The following is an 18,887-nucleotide window of genomic DNA, read 5'->3' on the forward strand; positions in this document are numbered from 1 at the left end:
TTCAGCAGGGAGCAGTACATTTTGTTTTGTATTGTTCTGATTTTTTTCTGCTTTTCTGCTCTGGCTCTGAGTGAGCATGCATAATGAAATCTCATTCTTTCTGAGAAAGTGACTCAGAATGGCTTCTTGTAAAACCTCCTTACCATGTAAGATTGGTTAATCGAGTCAGGATCAATTCCTATGTCAAAACCAACCAGATCAGCTCAGAGTGAAGAAAGTAGTGTGAAAATTTATTACATTTTTACTTTCAACCTAATAGCAAAAAAGTGTTCACATCATGAATTTTTATAGAACAAAAAATCGCACATTATTAAAGGTTTCAGAGTAGCAGCCGTGTTAGTCTGTATCCGCAAAAAGAACAGGAGTGGTGCCACAAGTACTCCTGTTCTTTTTGCACATTATTAAAGCTAATTGGCCTGAAAGTCTGATTTGCTGTACAACTGGTGAGATGCACATTTTTAAGGTGCCCTCATCATATTTTAAGGTGCACAGGGGCCCTTGACTTACTCAGTGATCTGGAAAAGTGTGAAAACAGTGAAGTGGCAAAGTTTACAGACAATACAAAACTACTCAGTATAGTTAAAGCCAAAGTTGACTATGAAGAGTTACAAAGAGATCTCACAAAACTGGGTGACTGGGCAACAAAATGGCAGATGAAATTCAGTGTAATGCACATTGGAAGACATAAACCCAACTGTACATACACAATGATGGGATCTAAATTAGCTGTTACTGCTCAAGAAAGAGATCTTGTAGTCATCATGGAAACATCTGCTCAATGAGCAGCAGCGGTCAAAAAAGCTACCAGAATGTTCGGAATCATTAGAAAAGGGATAGATAAGAGGATGGAAAATACCATAATGTCAATATATAAATCCATGGTATGCCCACACCTTGAATACTGGGTGAAGTTCTGGTCACCCCATCTCAAAAAAGATATATTAGAATAGGAGAAAGTATAGAGAAGGGCAACAAAAATGATTGGGGGTATGGAACAGCTTCTATATGAGGAGAGAGTAAAAAGACTAGGACTGTTCAGCTTAGAAAGAGAGACAACTAAGGGGGGATATGATAGAGGTCTATAAAATCGTGAATGGTGTGGAGAAAGTGAATAAGGAAGTGTTATTTATTCCTTCATGTAACACAAGTTCCAGGGATCACCCAATGAAACTTCTTTATATAATGCAGAGTCAACCTGTGGAACTCATTGCTAGGAGATGCTGTGAAGACCAAAAGTATACCTGGGTTCAAAAAAGAATTAGATAGGTTCATGGAGGATAGCTTGGCTATTAGCCAAGATGGTCAGGGACACAACTCCATTCTCTGGGTGTCCCTAAAACTCTGACTGCTAGTAGCTGGGACTGGACAGCAGTAGATGGATCACTTGATAATTGCCCTGTTGTATCTAATACCAGGCACTCTCATAGGACAGGATGCTGGGCTGAATGGACCATAGTTCTGACCCAGTATGGCCATTCTTGTGTTCTTATGTTAGTGCACACCATCTAATATATTCTCGATGTATGTGGTCGTTATATATTCTTGAATGTAGATACCATGTGTAATACAATAGAATATAAAATGTGAAATTGTGAAAACTTAAATGCATTTAGCTTAAGATATGTTGCTATTTCAGAATAGTATTGCAGTGAATGTACATTATCATGAATTTGATAAGTATAACAGCAATGAACTGGAGATAAATCCTACACATTCATGTAGCTGAATTTCCTGTGGTATTAATTTATGAATTATATAATTTGGAAGTGCTGTTTGCAAGCCAATTACTATTAAGCCACAGGATCCTTTGAAGATTACCATACACAATTAAATTTAGAGAACAGCGTATCCATGGGAACAGATATTGCCTTAGAATGAGGGTATGCAAATTATTTTCTGTTGTAAGGGCAAAATTCACCCCTCCTCCACAAAATCCAAGCAAGCAAAATCCAAGAGGAAAGGTATGTGGCTGATCGGATGGAATTCCACTCCCTGCAACATACATGCAGGCCACAGGGTTTCAATGCAGCCCCTTCTCTAGCTGCTGGAATAACAAGCACAGCTCCTCTGCACAGGAATACCCATCCATGGGATCTGCATATGTAACTCCTGCATGCCATCCTAACTGGGACTATTGTGGAACCCCCACCCACAGTGTGCAAGTGACCCAGAAGTCTCTCTGCATATCCACTCTGCCCTGTTCTTGTCTGTGCAAGGGCACTGCCCAGCAAATGGTGTAGCAGGCCAGGAGTAGGATGAATTTCACTTAAATGGAATAAAGTTAATTCAATTCCAGATTTTTTACACTCCCACATGTTTATGCTACCATTTACGTATTGACTTTTGGCAACCTACATTTTATTTTAATATTTATTTGCTACATAAAAATTCAGTATTCTGTCTAATGAAAGTATTATTCATGTTCAAATTTTAACCCTGTTCTTTTTTTTTTTGTATTTTAGGGACACAGGTATTTAGCAGCAAAAATGAATTTAGGATCAGCACACTGAAGTTTCACCTTTCTGAGCCTAATATTTTTATTTGTGGAGGATTCAGCCCAGAAGTTAAAGCCTGGGATATAAGGAATTGTAAGGTAACAGATATCTGATTCATTTCTTGTTCGCCAGATTATTTTAACTTGTCTGATATAGATGCATTCTGAAGGGTGGGGAGTGTGGGTAGCTAATAGGACTGCTTTGGAGGGGGAGGGGATAATTGGAAAATAAGAACATGTTTTTGTCACTCATTCTTGCTGTATGTTAAAAGGGAACAATAAGTCCGTGTTCGTGCTCTGTCTATAGCAAAAACATATGTTTAAAAAGCATTTCTTTAAAAAAGTTTTTTTTTGTTCTGAGAACTATACAATACAGTGACTGTGTGAAGGCTGAACTGTCAGAAATTAATGAGTAATGCATTTTCACTAGTAACCATTGGTGGATGGGTAGGAAAAGGCTTCCAACATAGCTTGTAATAACTATTAAGTTTTTTTAATTGTTTTGTTTTCTCTTGAGTTGTGAGATTATTTACAAAAATCTATATTCTTGTCAGTATCTTTGATGAAGTTCGTAACACTATTTTCTGTGTCATATTGTCATTCAAGTCTCACCTAGGATTTAGGATGTACCCGAAGTTGACATTTCTGTACAGCACGAAAGGGATATAGTCCCTTTCGCCCACCTCTAGTGACTCTCCATTTGGAAGTTAAATGATACCTTTTTTACTCTCTTTGCAACACTGTTAGGGGAACTATTTATAGTTAACCTGATTTTTCTTACTTATATATATACAATTTATTTTTAATTAACCACCGTAAATTACTAACGGATCAATAGTTGAGTTTTTCTGTCATTTGAAATTTATATTCTGATGTCTCTGTTGTGGGATTCAGGCAATATTTATGTTTTCACTACCTACCCAACCAATGGGGCTCTTTTAACTCTTCCATACATGGACTCAATGTGTGAGACATCATCAAGTGGGGTCAGGAGGTGTTCCTGTGCATCTGGACCACTGCCTGTTCTCATTTGAATTCCACCTTACAACCCAAGAGTGCTCAAGAGCATTGCAGTACAGGTATGAGCTTTTCTTTGGAGGCTGAGAATATTCCCACTGTGATGTTTCTAAGTACAAGTTCTGAAGTCCTTTGGTCACACTAGTGGCTGATCTCCTAACAGGCAGCACATTTTACGGCCCACAGTACAGGATGCCGTGAAGTTCACAATAGCTGAATGATGTATTTCTGTGTCATTAGCTGACCATATTTTTTCTTTCCCAAAACTGGAGTTTCATGTTTAAAAGCTATTTTAAGTAACGTGGAACAATGAAGAACTAAGGATTGGTAATCTTCATAGACTGATCCCAAGGCAAATCACAATAATTGTGAGAGATTTTGTGCACACCTTTTTTTAGTAGTCTCACTGTAATTAAGAGATAATACTACTTTCCCACCATGTTAACAGGCAGTAATCCAGTTCCTAGAAATGGTTAGTTTATTGTAAAAAAGGGAAATTAACTGTTGTAAAGCATTTTAAAAATTGGTGTTCAGGTTTTAGGCTCAGAGGCACACCAGGACAAAGAAACTTGTCTACACCTGCTCCTAACAGGCACCGTTTTCAGATATGATTATCTGCTTTGTTCTCGGAGACATAATTAGATATGTGTGGAAGTTCTTCAGTCAGGAAACCACCCGAATAAGCAATTTGTTAAAAATATCTAATTTTAACTTGGAACATGCAGCAGTTAATCAGTGTTGAATGTGTAAGGAGTGGCGCGGAAATGGATATTGAGCTTCCTGTTGGAATGTTTGTTTTAAAACCTAAGCTTTATGTTTATTGTCACTGATTAAAAAACAGCAATCTGTAGTTTACAGTCCTATCCATGCAATAGTTCCAAAGTGGACCATCATAGTTTCTTCTCTTTCCTATTGATTTTAAAATGTAGTGTTTTGAATTAGGGAAGAATGTATGTACTGGGTGATATGTGGATAGTCACAACTGAATGGTGACATCAGAAACTTTTATCTGCCTGAGCAGTCTGAGAGAGGAAAAATCAGGGACGAGTTCTGTGTTTTGATTGACAATTAATAGGGCTCCGTGTCTGTCATGGAGATTGTGGAAGTTGCGGATTCCGTGACTTTCTGCAACCTCCATGACTTCTGCCGCGGCCAGTGTGGCTGACCCCAGGGCCGCCCAAGAGCTGGCCCCAGGGACAGCCACACTGGCCGCTGCTGGAGCAACTCCGCAGCCAGCCGCTTGGGCGGCTCCACAGCCAGCCTCACCGGTGCTGCTGAAGTGGCCCCAGGGACAGCTGCACTGGCTGGTGCTTGGACAGCTTCAGGCAGCTGGCCCCGGGGACCCCCTGAGCAGTGGCCGGTGTGGCTGGCTCCAGGGACTGCCTGAGCAGCGGTCCCAGGGCAGTGGGAGCAATGGCAGATGGGCGGCCCTGGGGGGTGGCCGGAGTAGCCACTGCTTGGTGGCTCCTGGCAGCTAGTGCCACTGGCCCCTGGGCCTTTTCCCCCAGCAGCGTCCCTCCAGAGCAGCACACCCCCCTGCCTTCCAGCTAGAATTTAATCAGGGATATTTAGTACAGGTCACAGACAGGTCACGGACTTTTACTAAAGAACCCATGACTAAATTATAGCCTTAGCTATGAGCTTCCACTTGTAGCATAATATCGAATGTCTAATAAATACAAATATAAGTATCATTGTTGCAAAGCCTCCAGTTACTTTTCAAAGTGTCAGTTTGCCATAAAACAATGTGTTGATTAAACACGAATTATTAATATTTAATGCATCCTGCCCCATAACATTTGATATTTCAATACAGATTCCTTTTCACATATATTAGCTTCTTTATTATTCATGTGAGACAGTAACCATACTCTCATTTTCTTTTCTGTCTTGTACTCTTATGATCATATTCAAGATTGGATAAAGTGTCTTGTCCAGTATTTCACTTTTTGTTCTACTATAATATGTTCCATTTACTCTTAAAATAAAATAAGTGGCTGGGACCTCTTCCCACCTAGTTACAATTATGATGCAAAGGTCCTGCAGATATGTGTAGTGTTTTCATCTTCATTCATTATAAGATCTTTCCATGGTATTCTTGGTCTTACAAATTTGCTGCAGCTTTGCCTATTTTGCCTCAAATTGTATCTTCAAGTGTTTCAAATTGTCATTCAGCTTCAAGGAGCAGCTGATGGCTGTGTGGATGAAGAAATGAATTTTTTTTTAATGTTTTCTTCATTACATCCCTGAAAGCCTTTCCGAGAAGAATTCTTCTGTCAACCTAGCCACTGCCTCTCAGAGAGGTAGTTTTATGACAGCAACAGGAAAACCTCTTCTTTCGCTGTAGTAAGTGTCTACACTACAGCGCTACAGCATTGTAACTGCAGCTACGTCACTGTAGTACTTGTAGTCTAGAGTACACATATTATACATTGGAAGCTCAGTTTAAGTGGTCATTCTTCAGAGTGTACTGTTAGTGTTTAATGTGCTGGCTTTTCCATTTGCACATCTTAAACTTACATTTCCAGGGCCAAATAGTCATCATATTTTTAATGTTCTTTACACAACCTGAAATTTATCTGACTCCTGCACCTGGAATTTTGTGTTGAGCTCGGGAACATATTACAGGAAGAATACTGACACAGTGGAGGGTGTTCAAAGAAGAGCAATTTATGAGGAAAATATTAGCTAAATAGATGTATAATAAATGTGACAAAGGGATTGTTTTTTGTGAGAATAGCTGTAAATATGATTTATTATTAATTAACTGTCCAAGAATTAATATATACCAAAAGAGGAATTTTAAGTCTTAGAAGTAGTGATATATAATGGGAGGTTTGTTGCAGTCTTTCACACACTGAAACCTGGAGCAATAGATAGCAAGTTGGCTAACTAGAAACAAAAATGTCAAATCTATGCTGTATCAAAAACCATACGAAACATTGAAGGACAGATTTTGCTGCTCTTGCGTATGCTGAGTAGTGCCTTTCTCTAAAAGACATCCTATTGATTTTGAGTGTAGAGTAAGGTATTACTCAACATGAGTAAGGCTGGCAAAATCTGGCATTTAGTTAATGTTTTAAAGCCAACATAAAGTGAAAATCTTCAATGTAAAGCCAACCAGTGTTTCATAGAGAACTGCATGGCTGTAGGCAGCAGCTTGTTAACGGCTTGATTAATAGTAACTTATACACACACACCCCTCAGAAGTGCACAAGCTAGTTATCTAAGCTCATATAGTGAAGAAAGAACTAAGGGGTACTAATGCATAAGTTAGAGATTTAATATACAGCTATTTCATTCTGCTGGTGTTGAACCAAGCTTTGTCTGTGTAGCACCGATTATTCAAATGACTTTATATTGCTGTATAATGGGCTGATTAAATAAGGTTATAAAACCATCGGAGAGCATATAAAGACTTCACACGGAGACGAGAACATTTCAAAATGCAATTTTTAAAATGAGCTGCCATGTCAGAAGGAACACAGAGCTGTGTTTTGTCAGCCAAGGAGACTACACCACACTGAATGAAAGGGCCCAGTCACGGGGTTCTCTGCTCACTTCTGGTATGCCTCCTTGTGGCTCTGTCTGGGGAATTGCTCTGCCTGGTCTGACACCCCTTTTCGTCTCTCTTTCACTGTGAGACCCATCTGACACCCCAGGAGTGGCAGTGCCTTCTCTTCCTGACTCAGGAGTGGGACACTCCCTCTTCATTGCTTGGCCGTCCAACCAGGTCACTATAGTTTTTCCCTTCCTGGGGTATCAGAGTCTTTCTGTTCAAACTGTCTCTGGCAGTCTTCCAATTCACTGCCTAGATTGTGCCACTTCCCCAGTGGCTAGTAGGGGAACCCAGGCCTGCCCATTATTCCAGGTTCCAGCTCAGGACCCTCAAATCAACAGCCTAATCCTCCTTCAGGTGTGGCCAGTCAGGTTACTTAACCACTTCTAAGGCAGACTAACCCTTTTTGGGCTAGCGTGGGGTGAACATTCTGTCACAGGCCCCACGGGAGCTTTGCAAAGACCTCAGAGCTGAAGCTGCCAGAACAGAAGGGCCTGAAACCCCCCACCCCCAAACACACAGTAATTCAAAAAGAGTTTAAAATATAAAACCACTAGTCTTCCTGTTTCTTTACTTGGCTATGAAAAGGTTATTCAAGAAGCCAAACTCTCATGCCAGTGGGATTGCCTCATCTCCTGGCAGGAAGCATACTCGATGTTCAGTGGTCCACCTATTTACACTGACTAAAACTTGATATCATCACTGATCCATTTCACAGGCAGGAAACACCTGGATAGAATAAGGGAGTGAGACCTGGATACTTTGGCTCGGCTCCAAGGGCCCCTTTTATTGTCAACAGCAGACTTCTCACAGCTGGGTTAAATCTTTTTCTCTTAGGGTCCTCAGGGAACACAGTGATAATATCAGAACAAGACTAGAGCTGTAATACCACTTTCAACTAATACTACTTTCAACTGAGCTGAAGTTTCTACGTATCTCAAGAGACCAGCCATTGTGAACTGTCAGACTGAGTTGAGGAATTTATTTACACACATTGGTTTCACTTGATAAGTAACAATAACTTTTATATGATGTCAGGTAGGAAAATCCTTACCCACCTCCAAGGAAAAGCTACACACTTGTTGTAGAGTCAGGAAGTCACTTCTTAGTCCCAAAAAGTAATTCCTAAACAACACTCCAAGAACTTCACAGGGCCTAAGTAAGTGTAAGTGTATTTGTTTAATCTTCGTAAGCATTATCAAATAACTGTATTTTGTTTTCTGCAGTGTAGTTGTAGCTGTGTTGGTCCGAGGATATTAGAAAGACAAGGTGGGTGAGATAATATCTTTTATTGGACCAACTTCTGTTGGGGAGAGAGACTTGTCTCACTTACCAACAGAAGTTGGTCCAGTAAAAGATATTTTGCATCTACCTCGTCTCTTTATTTTGTTTTCTGTAATTTTTTCCTTATCTTTAAATTCTAAGAAATTTTTATCTTCCTGTATGGCCATTGTGTATTGTGTGCCTCACAATGTATGCCAATTTGCATACTGAGCCAGATGCTGATTAAGAGATTGCAAAATCTACAGAGAGGTACACAGGAAAAAAAAAAAAAAACAACCAGCAGGGGGGCGCCCTGTTTACTCATAAGGACAATAGCTTGTTCTGATATATCTGGCATTGCAAACAGACATCCAGGATATTTCATTGATGAGGCAAGCTGACAGTGTGACTTGTCTCATGAACAGAACATCCCAGCTAAGCTTGGCTGTAAAACACTGGAAGGACTTTGGGTGAGCATTGCTCTATAAGACATGAAAGTATCAAGTTAAGTAAGTTGAGTTTCTAGATTGAGTGTTATGATTTTATTGTATACGTAACCTTTTGTTTCCAACAATTCGACTTCTTATCACTTGAATCTCTATAGTTTGTTAAATAAATGTTTAGTTTTTTGCATTTAAGTGCTATGTGTCAAGCGGAATGGTGATCTGAGGTGAAACTGGTAAACTGGGGTGTATTGCCGCTTTTGAAGCAGTGAGTGTCCAGTGGATTGGGGCTGGACGCTCCAGGGAGACGGTCGGAGGGCTCAGGGGTTGGAGTGTGCCTATCACTAGCCTGTAGAGAGAGAGAGCAAGGCCTGTGTAGGCTTCTGTTGCCAATGGCCGGAGGAGTTGGGAAGCTGACCCATGGCAGACACAGACAAGGCTTCCTTATGCTAAGGAAAGTGATAGTGAGGTACCTCACAACCCAGGGTACTCCGGGAAGCGTAACAGTGGCACGTTTATAAGAATTCTGAAGTTCTCTTAAGCAAACTGAAATTCAGTGAATTTGTGAGACACCTGCTATAGTTAATAAGTCAGTTGAATAACTTAACAATTGTGGGATAGCTTGCATTGGCTCCCTAATTACGATGGTGCATCAGTGCACCATCCCAGGGGGCAGAAAGTCAGAGTCCTTTCAGAGCTCCCTGGCTCCATAGGAGGTGAAATAATTTGTTACATTCATTTAAAAGGTGTAGCATATTTCCCCCTAATGATGCCAACCAACTCTGCTGCCTAGAGTGTGGCCTTGTCCACTAGGGTTGCCAACCCTCCAGGATTGGCCTAGAGTCTCCCAGAATCAGCATCCATCTCCTGGTGACTATTGAAAGAAATCCAGGAGATTTTAATAGGATATTTTAAGAAAATGACATTGTCATGTTAGGAAAAAAAGTCTCCCAGAACAGCTTCAGACAGAGTTGGCAACCCTATTGTCCACACTTGTGGTGGCATATAAGGTACATGTATCAACACACTGCAATGAAAAGCAGCCTGAATTTACACTGTGGTATGTAGCTATGCATTGCAGTGAAAGGCTGTGGCAGTGTGGGGGGGCAGAGAGGAATGGCTCCAGCAGCAGCAGGGCCGGCTCCAGGCACCAGCCGACCAAGCACATGCTTGGGGTGGCACCTTGGAGCGGGGCGGCGCTATGATTTTTATTTATTTATTTAGGTTCGGCGGCAGGGCGCTCGGAGGGGGGGCAGGGGCTTGGCACGGCGTGTCGCTCAGAGGGGGGGCGGGGGTGCGGCGCTCAGAGGGGGGGCGGGGGCTTTGGGCGGCATGACACTTGGAGGGGGCAGGGCTTCGGGCGGCGCGGCACTGGGGGGGCGGTGGCTTGCGTGGCGCTCGGGGGGTGGGGCTTCGGGCAGCACGGCGCTTGGAGGGGGCAGGGGCTTTGCACGGCGCGTCGCTCAGAGGGGGGGGGCGCGGTGCTTGGAGGGGGCAGGGCTTCAGGTGCCGTGGTGCTGGGGGGGGCAGGGATTTCGGCGGGGCGGGGTACGGCGGGGCGGTGCTCTTCTTTTTTGCCTGAGGTGGCAAAAAAGTTAGAGCCAGTCCTGAGCAGCGGGGAAGCAGTGGGGACACTACACTGCTTGGGGCGTGTAGAGAGCCATGCAGGGTACATAGCGTAAAGGTTATGTCATCCCTTTACTCTACTTGCCTAAGCCATGCTTCACCATCTGCACTGCTCTTTATACCTATGCTAGGTGGCGTGTAGTGTCTGTACTCTATATGCTGCCTTAAGTGTACACATAGCCTGTGAATGTGGGTTAGCGCCTTGGCTCTGTCTACTTACATTCCTCTGGGAGTAACTGGGTGATATCTGGTATACAGTCTTCATGCTCCCACAACTCCAGCCGAAAGGTGGAATCCTTTATCAGTCCTGCTTCCCTGCATGGCCACATAAGCACTAGTCATAATCTCGCCCTGCATTTTGTATAATGTATATATCCTCATGTTCTTACAGTATATAGGAGCATAGCTAGCGTTAATGGGATGAAATTCAGAGGGAATATTTAGGCTGAAATATATAACCAAAAAACTCTTCCTGATGGTGAAATGTTCTAGGCTGTAGAATAGTCTCCCTAGAGAGATGGCGAAAGCAGTAATGTTTGGGACTTTTAAAACTAGACTGAACACAACACTAGAAAATCTATGGAACAATGGGAACAATTCTGCATTTGCACAGGAATGGACGGAATAACAATAGATCTTTTCTTTTTCATTTCTTTAGTCTTTGCTTCTATAAAATAATACATAGTTACACTTTTGAAGCTTAAGTCAAATCATCTATAGCTATATGTGCAAGAGAGAGAGATTATTCATAGCATATGGTTATTACAGTTCTCAGTGTTTGAATCTCATTAAAGGACTGTTAAAAGCTAATACATTTATAACGTGCAAATGCAGTGCAGTTTCCTTGGAAACATTCTAGTACAATTGCTTTATGATGAACCATATTCATTTTAAGAAGTGTGTAGTTAGGAGCCTGTATAAACTGGTGGTGATGTTTGTACTTACTTTTATTTATGTGATACTTTGGGGGTGGGGGGGAAACAAAGATTATTCCTCTTTCAGTGATATAAATCCTTATTGATTCTGTGGGTAAGATAGTCAAAGGAAGATGGAGCAGGGGCATTTGCTAATCCATAATAGTATTTGTGTATAAGTGTCTTAATGTACACAGTGATCCTTTCTGCATATGAAAATACATGTATATATTGGGTACAAAAGGTGTATGCACAGCACTGAACTGTTTACTAGGAATAGGGAGGGCAAATATGGTGGAGTAGCTTGCGGGATCAGAATCTTAGGGCTTGTCTACATATGGAGTTATTCAATAGCTGTTCCTGAATAACTCCTTGTGTAGACAAGCCCTTAGTTATTAACACCTTAAGATATAACTTGTAAAAATGCGTAATGAAATATTGCTTAATGGGTCCTCCAAAGGTTACAGCATTCTGTAATGCATCAAACAGGGAAATAAAAATATTCTTTCTCCACCAGTTTCATTATTCTTTCCAAAGAAAATGCTTAAAAAATGCCATTTCAGGATCTTTATAGTGTCTCAATCAACTTGAAGTTTGTCAATTTTTTCTTTTTCTCAGTAACCTACAAACATTTCACTGTGAATGTCAGATTAAGCATTCAACATTTTATCAATATCTGCACATTTTTTAACATGCCTCAGTAGTCAAGGTTTTGTCTTTCAAAACAGAAGAAAATTAAGAACAGCAGCAAGGAGTGCCTGATCAGAACAGAAAAGAGAAAATAATGTATCTTCAATGGCATACAGGAAAACCCATCCTGGGTTTATGGTACAGTATTCTAACCCAAAGGAACATATTTTTGTGGAAGATAAAGCTATAGAGTTTCTGACCTTTCTGTCCATGACATTACCATCTGTTTCAGTAATTAAAATTGCCGTTAGATTGAGAACAGGAACATAAGTGGATTTCTCATTTGTTCATTTGCTCTTATAAAGTGCTCCATTCTGGTCTTAAATGTGATGAAAGGTTAATAAGGCAAATAGGATTTTGCAGTCACACCAAAACATAGGAAAATTTAATGTTGATATAGCATATGATTGAAATGAAACATTTCACATTATGAGAATATATCATTTAAAATGTGCGGAGGTAGCATTTCATTTATACTTAATCATTTGACACAAACTCGCCCATACTGTGCAAATTAACTTTCTTTTATGCTGAAATGCAGTTTCTTGTTTGTATGAGTGTAGCATCTAGAAGTCTCAACTGAGATTAGTGCCATATTGTACTGAGCACTATACATACACTTAGTAAAAGACAGTCATTGCCCCAAACTGCTTACAGTCTTAATGGACAAAACAAAGAGTTGAAAAAACTAATTTCCCTTTTTACAAGAGGGGGACTGAGGAACAGAGAGATTAATCATTAAGTGACTCATCCAAGGCCACACAAGGAGGCTGTGGTAGTGCTAGGATTTGAACCCAGATCTCTCGTAAGAACAATGACTTAATCACAGAACCATTCTTCTTCCTCATCGCTTCCATAAATCCTGAGTAATGGGACTTTATGAATGTGAAATGCACATATCCTGTGGGGTGGCCACTCTGGGGCCAAGGTGTGGGGCATGCAGTTCACTTTACTTGAGGCTTGGGCTTTTAAAAAACTCAAATATCACTATATATCATACACTGCATATACTTCATACAAAGAAATCCTATGGACCATCAATACAAAAATAAGTCTCTTAAATTCAGCCTTACTAAATACTATTCCTATCACCAATATCATTAGAATTTATTTGAAACTGCTTTCATTTGCTTAAATTACTGTTCTTGAAGAATGCCTGCAGCCCTGAACTCTGCCTTAGTAAAGGAGTTTCATCATTATGTTGAATTTTGTTGACGTCAGAAGCCATTATGAGTATCTTTGAAAGCAGGTCTCTTTTGTCCGGATATGTTGAGACTGTGCTAGTGGACTGTACGTTTTCAAAAGCTTGTGTATAATAAACCTGCAAATGGAAAAGCAGCAAAAGCCTTCATTAACAAATGACAGATAGCAGGGTAGGCTAACTGACATTTTGCCTAAACTGGCATCCTTGAGCATGTCATAAATTAATGGTCTAAATTAGAACAAAAGTTTAATTATCAGTTCTTATTATAGCAATGATATTGCAGTTATTTACTTTTGCAAAAGATCTTTGCAAAGTGAAATTGAAAAGTATATATACCTTGATCCCAATTACAAACCAAAATATTACTTCATTGGTTCTAGGGATTGAACTACACTTCTTAAAGTAAAAAAGCAGCTTTTTATTAAATTTTTTGGATTTGTAGTCTAGATTATAAAAAATTACATGCATATTTTGTATATTACTATATCCTATATTACATAATTTCACTTTTTGGCTTGATATTTTTTAATCTGGGTGAAGAGGGTAATGTCCTTTCTCTGTGTTAGTAAGCGAAATTGTTTTGATGTGAGGCACTAACATGTTGCTCAGTGAGATGTAAATCCAGATTGCCTCCCCCTTTTCTGGCCACTATTGTTCAAGCCATTTAAGATGGTTGAACCTGTCCCTGACTGTCCAACCAAGAATTCCCCTGCCATAGAAAAGCTCCCAGCTGATGTAAAGCAATGTAGCCTGCTCTTATGCCAACTAATCCCTGTCTCGAGTGTAGGGCATGTGGGGGGAGTTTACAGGAGTGGGATAGAGTTAATGGGGAATGGATTTTGCTAGTGCATAGCATTTGTTCCCAAAGATGAGTGAGTGTGATTTTCCAGAACAGTGTGGAGAGGAGGGGGAAATCTGGTCTGTTTGCAGCAGTAGCGTGGCAAGTGTGGGGAAAGGGAGCTGAAATAAAGACAACTTTAGCAGGGCACAGTTAAGGATGTGGTACATGGTTTATGGTGATTGTTTTAGTGGTGAGATGTGTGTCTCTGGGAAGAGAGCGGGTATGTATTGTTAGATACCTTAATTTTTCATCTCTTTCCTTTCGTAGCTTTCCATTATATATGTTTTATCAATCATAGCTGATACACAATGTAGTGCTTTTGTGGATCATTTTATATAGAATAGAAATTAAAAGATAAAGGGGTTAAATAGCAAATGTGTGTACACTTAAGAATAAATTGACAGACAAAAGCAACATGGCAGTTGCTCTATTTCTTTCTGAAGCAGATACCCAAGAAGATTACAGTGCTGGAGAAGAAGTTAGCTTTGTAGCAAGAGATTTGATTTCACAAATCCAGTTTGAAGAGCCGTGTAAAACAGGAGCTATCAAACTGCATTTGTCATTAAGCAACACAGAGATGCATCTATTTTTAACATTCACCAGTGAACATGTAAAAACTGATTAACAATTAATTAATGGGGTATAAACTGATTTTTGCCTAGATTTCCAAATATGTCCATTTTAATTATTTCCCCACTTTTTGACCTTTCTCATCATTAAAGTGATGCTATCTTACTGTATGAGTCCCAAAATGTATGTAAAGAAAATTCCATGTGGCACCCCTGGAGCATGCCGTACCTATGTTCTGTGTAAATATGTATATATGTACATTACTAAGGCTTGAAACAAACATCATGTTGCTGAGGACCCAAATAATGTATTTGAGTTTAAGCCTTTTAAAAATATAGAAAACTACCTCTTTGGATTGCTATTAAAGATTTTCACTCATTGTCCCCTTCTCTACTGAGTTAGCCTTTGTCCCTGTGCAGCCTCTCTCCTTCCATGTCTCTGTTTTGTGCATCTCCATCCTCTGATCTTTCCAACTGTCATGGTTAGAATTTGACTCCTTTTTAATGATTCCTGTTGCTAGGTAACCATCTCTTCCATTTCCTGTTCTATCTGGATGTTAGAGCGCCCCTTTTGCATTAATAGCCACTTGATTTTTTTTGTTACGTGATTTTCCCTTAGTTTAAATCATTCTCAGTTTTGCTGCAAGCCCTTGAGATTCCTTATATTTTATCATTTCTCATTCAAAAGACAGCTATAGTATATAGGAGTTCTGATTTTTTTTTTTATTCCTAACGGTTTACCTTCCTTTGTAACACTGTACAGAGTTATCCATGCATGGTTTTCACAGAATTATAAAGCAAAGGCTATATATACAATTATCACTTTGGGTTTTAAAAAGTCTAATTGCTTTTTCTATTGTGCAGGATTCCTAGGAATTTAAGTATGAAGGGAACACATTTACTTTTTTGCCATCTAAAAAGGCAAGCGGATTGCTGAAAATTATGTAAATTTTGCAGACTTCAGGCTTACATCTTGTTGATTTTATTACCATGTGTGGGCACTACCTGCATGAGCAAGGGTCTACAACTGAGTGCAAGCATTACATTTCCAAACTGATGAGACAGGCAAAGCATATGAAAAACTGGAGTAACTGCTCACATATCTGTATGTAATGAGATGACAAGTATCCAGGCAGTCTCATAGTTTTTCTGGTGGAGGCAGTTTTATTCTATGTATACTTGATTTTCACTAGTTTGTTTAAAATGTGGTCAGAGATGGTTTAGTTGGAGGACTTGACTGATACTCATCACATTATTTTCGAACATTTTTAAATCCTTGTTTTTAGATGTTCAATATCAAAGGAAACCGAGCATGTGTGTTGGTTGACCTACACTGTCTGGGAGCAATACAGGAGCTAATCAGTTGAGTCATAGAATCATAGAATATCAGGGTTGGAAGAGACCTTAGGAGGTCATCTAGTCCAACCCCCTGCTCAAAGCAGGACCAATTCCCAACTAAATCATCCCAGCCAAGGCTTTGTCAAGCCTGACCTTAAAAACCTCTAAGGAAGGAGATTCCACCACCTCCTTAGGTAACCCATTCCAGTGCTTCACCACTCTCCTAGTGAAAAAGTTTTTCCTAATATCCAACCTAAACCTCCCCCACTGCAACTTGAGACCATTACTCCTTGTTCTGTCATCAGGTATCACTGAGAACAGTCTAGATCCATCCTCTTTGGAACCCCCTTTCAGGTAGTTGAAAGCAGCTATCAAATCCCCCTAATTCTTCTCTTCTGCAGACTAAACAATCCCAGTTCCCTCAGCCTCTCCTCATAACTCATGTGCCCCCTAATCATTTTTGTTGCCCTCCGCTGGACTCTTTCCAATTTTTCCACATCCTTCTTGTAGTGTGGGGCCCAAAACTGGACGCAGTACTCCAGATGAGGCCTCACGAATGTCGAATAGAGGGGAATGATCACGTCCCTCCATCTGCTGGCAGTGCCCTTACTTATACAGCCCAAAATGCCATTAGCCTTCTTGGCAACAAGGACATACTGTTGACTCATATCCAGCTTCTCGTCCACTGTACCCCCTACGTCCTTTTCTGCAGAACTGCTTCCTAGCCATTCGGTCCCTAGTCTGTAACAGTGAATGGGATTCTTCCATCCTAAGTGCAGGACTCTGCACTTGTCCTTGTTGAATCACTGCTGTCATTCTAAATTTTCAATTGGGGCATCATTCTCTGAGCAGCCAGGGCAGTAGTTTCGCTGTCTATTATTACAAAAATATTCAAAGTTAAGATGATGATAAGGATCTTACTCAAAATCTGGATTTCATTGCTTTAGTTGTTTTATTTCTAACTGTATCCTTAACTCAGAGGTTTAGTGGGATTATTTAAGAATGAAATAAGATACATCCTTTGTTTTGAGACCCATTCCATCCTTCATTCTGAATTTCCCTGGTTTTATGAGTCAGCCCCTTAATATTATTCTAGAGTAGTTCTTGAAATTGTTTTTAATAAGCCATAAATATGGTTAATGGGTCGTAGCAGATTTTCACAGCTGATAGGATTGGAAGGAGCCTCCCTGGGCCATCTAGTCCAACTCCTAGTATTAGCACGAAGGGTTCTACATTATGTTTTTCAGTTTTTAAATTATACATTTACATTTATATTGTTCGTTTCAATCAGCCAACCAGTTCAAGAGTGAATGAGGGAAATTTTGGGCAAAGACACAGGGGCAAACCCTTGTGAACAGTACCACATATCTTTAAGGTCAAGAAAGAGCAGACCTAGACCTCAATGAAAGAGCCTAGACAACAGTGTTCAATTTAGCCCCAGAAGGAGAAGGGGTTGAGGAGACCCTGCCTGGATTCAAACTTGTGGTCCCATAGAGTCCAAATGTTTCACACTCGATGGCTAATTCCATATACCACCTCTCTTGCTTTTCATACCAGTGCATTGTAATGGTATGAAAAAGCGAGAGAGAGGTGTCATATAGGAGTAGTGCATTGTAATGGAGTTTTTTGTAGGTTTCTGACTCTACAAACCTTCCCTGCAGCTGGAGGCAGGTTTTTAGATACCTTTACTGTGCTTCTCATTTCTGCTGGAGCACCTCTAATGAGTTTGCCTTAACTACCTCATAGGCAAACTATCCCACTGATTGTCATTACTGTCAGAAATTGTTTCCAGATAGCCAAGCCACGCTGACAAATTTGAAGATTAACAAAATTATGCAATAACTAACTATTGGGCTTCTTTGATATATATTTTGTCTTGGAGTGAGAAAAAACAATCTTTCTGTAAATGGAAAATCAATTCCATATCCCACAGATGCATAGCATGGCTCTTGATATATTTCTTTCCTCACAGAACATAATCAGTGTTGTAATTATTTTTTTTTAAAGATATACTTTACTTTTCAGTTCAGTTGCTGCAGTTCTGAAAGATACAGGTATTTCCTTTATTGCTATGAAGTAAGTAGTCTTCACACTGCTGTGCTATTGGATTGAGGACCTTTGGGTGAAAGTCTTACTCCAAAGCAATGAGACTATTCATCTAGAGCCTACCACATACCTTTCAGGAAGGAGCAAGGAATAGTAGCATGAGACTAGTGGAGGTTAAAGGCTTAAGGTAAATCTTCAATGCACTGCCCTCAGAGTTGCACATAAAATTCCCAAGAGCAATTTAAAAGGTATCCCTTTGTTCCTCATAAATCCATTTTCATTTAAATTAGGTCTCTCATGCACCATATCCAGGAACTCTGGAAATAATAATGTTGTACTGGATTTTTTAAATCGTTTTTTCTGTCGGTTTCAGTACAAAATAGTGCTCTGATCACACAATCCATGATGTTTCCTTGTGTAGAAATTCATTACACTCTCATAGCAGCAGCAGCAGCCTTTGGGCACATGTAACATATTTAAAACAATTTAGCTACATATATACACAGTATTATTGGTGTGAGGTAGACACCAGTATATGTCCCACCAATGGATTGAGAATAATTCCTGTTTTAATACTGTGGATCAAATCATGGGCCTATGTCAAGATGCACTAAAGGTCATGGGAGCTGTTCACTTCCATGTATGCTGGCTCTGCACTGAACTGACTGACCTTCACAACAGTTGGTCCTAGGGAATCAAAAGGGAGAAGGGTGGAAGTAGGGGTCCCAGAGTATTTTTATCCCAATGGGTTATTTCCTTCTCTTAACAGCTGTCAGCCTCACTGCCTCCATAGGACTCATCAGTCTCCACAGAAATCACTTATTTGGGGAGCAGTTAAACCTGTTCCTTGGAAGGCGCTGTTTCCTTCTATGCCAGCTGTGAA

At 40.2% G+C, this 18,887-nt stretch overlaps 1 protein-coding gene across 1 annotated transcript in view; it reads left to right on the forward strand.

Annotated features, from left to right (window-relative positions):
- Positions 1-18,887, forward strand: part of WDR25 (WD repeat domain 25) — a 120,582-nt gene that overhangs the window by 95,963 nt on the left and 5,732 nt on the right. Inside the window, exon 4 of the mRNA XM_054025763.1 lies at positions 2,463-2,593. Within this exon, the coding sequence (XP_053881738.1) occupies positions 2,463-2,593 (131 nt within the window). The remainder of the gene's footprint in view (positions 1-2,462; positions 2,594-18,887) is intronic.

The sequence above is a fragment of the Malaclemys terrapin genome, chromosome 4 (assembly GCF_027887155.1).
Source record: "Malaclemys terrapin pileata isolate rMalTer1 chromosome 4, rMalTer1.hap1, whole genome shotgun sequence".
Classification (NCBI taxonomy): domain Eukaryota; kingdom Metazoa; phylum Chordata; order Testudines; family Emydidae; genus Malaclemys; species Malaclemys terrapin.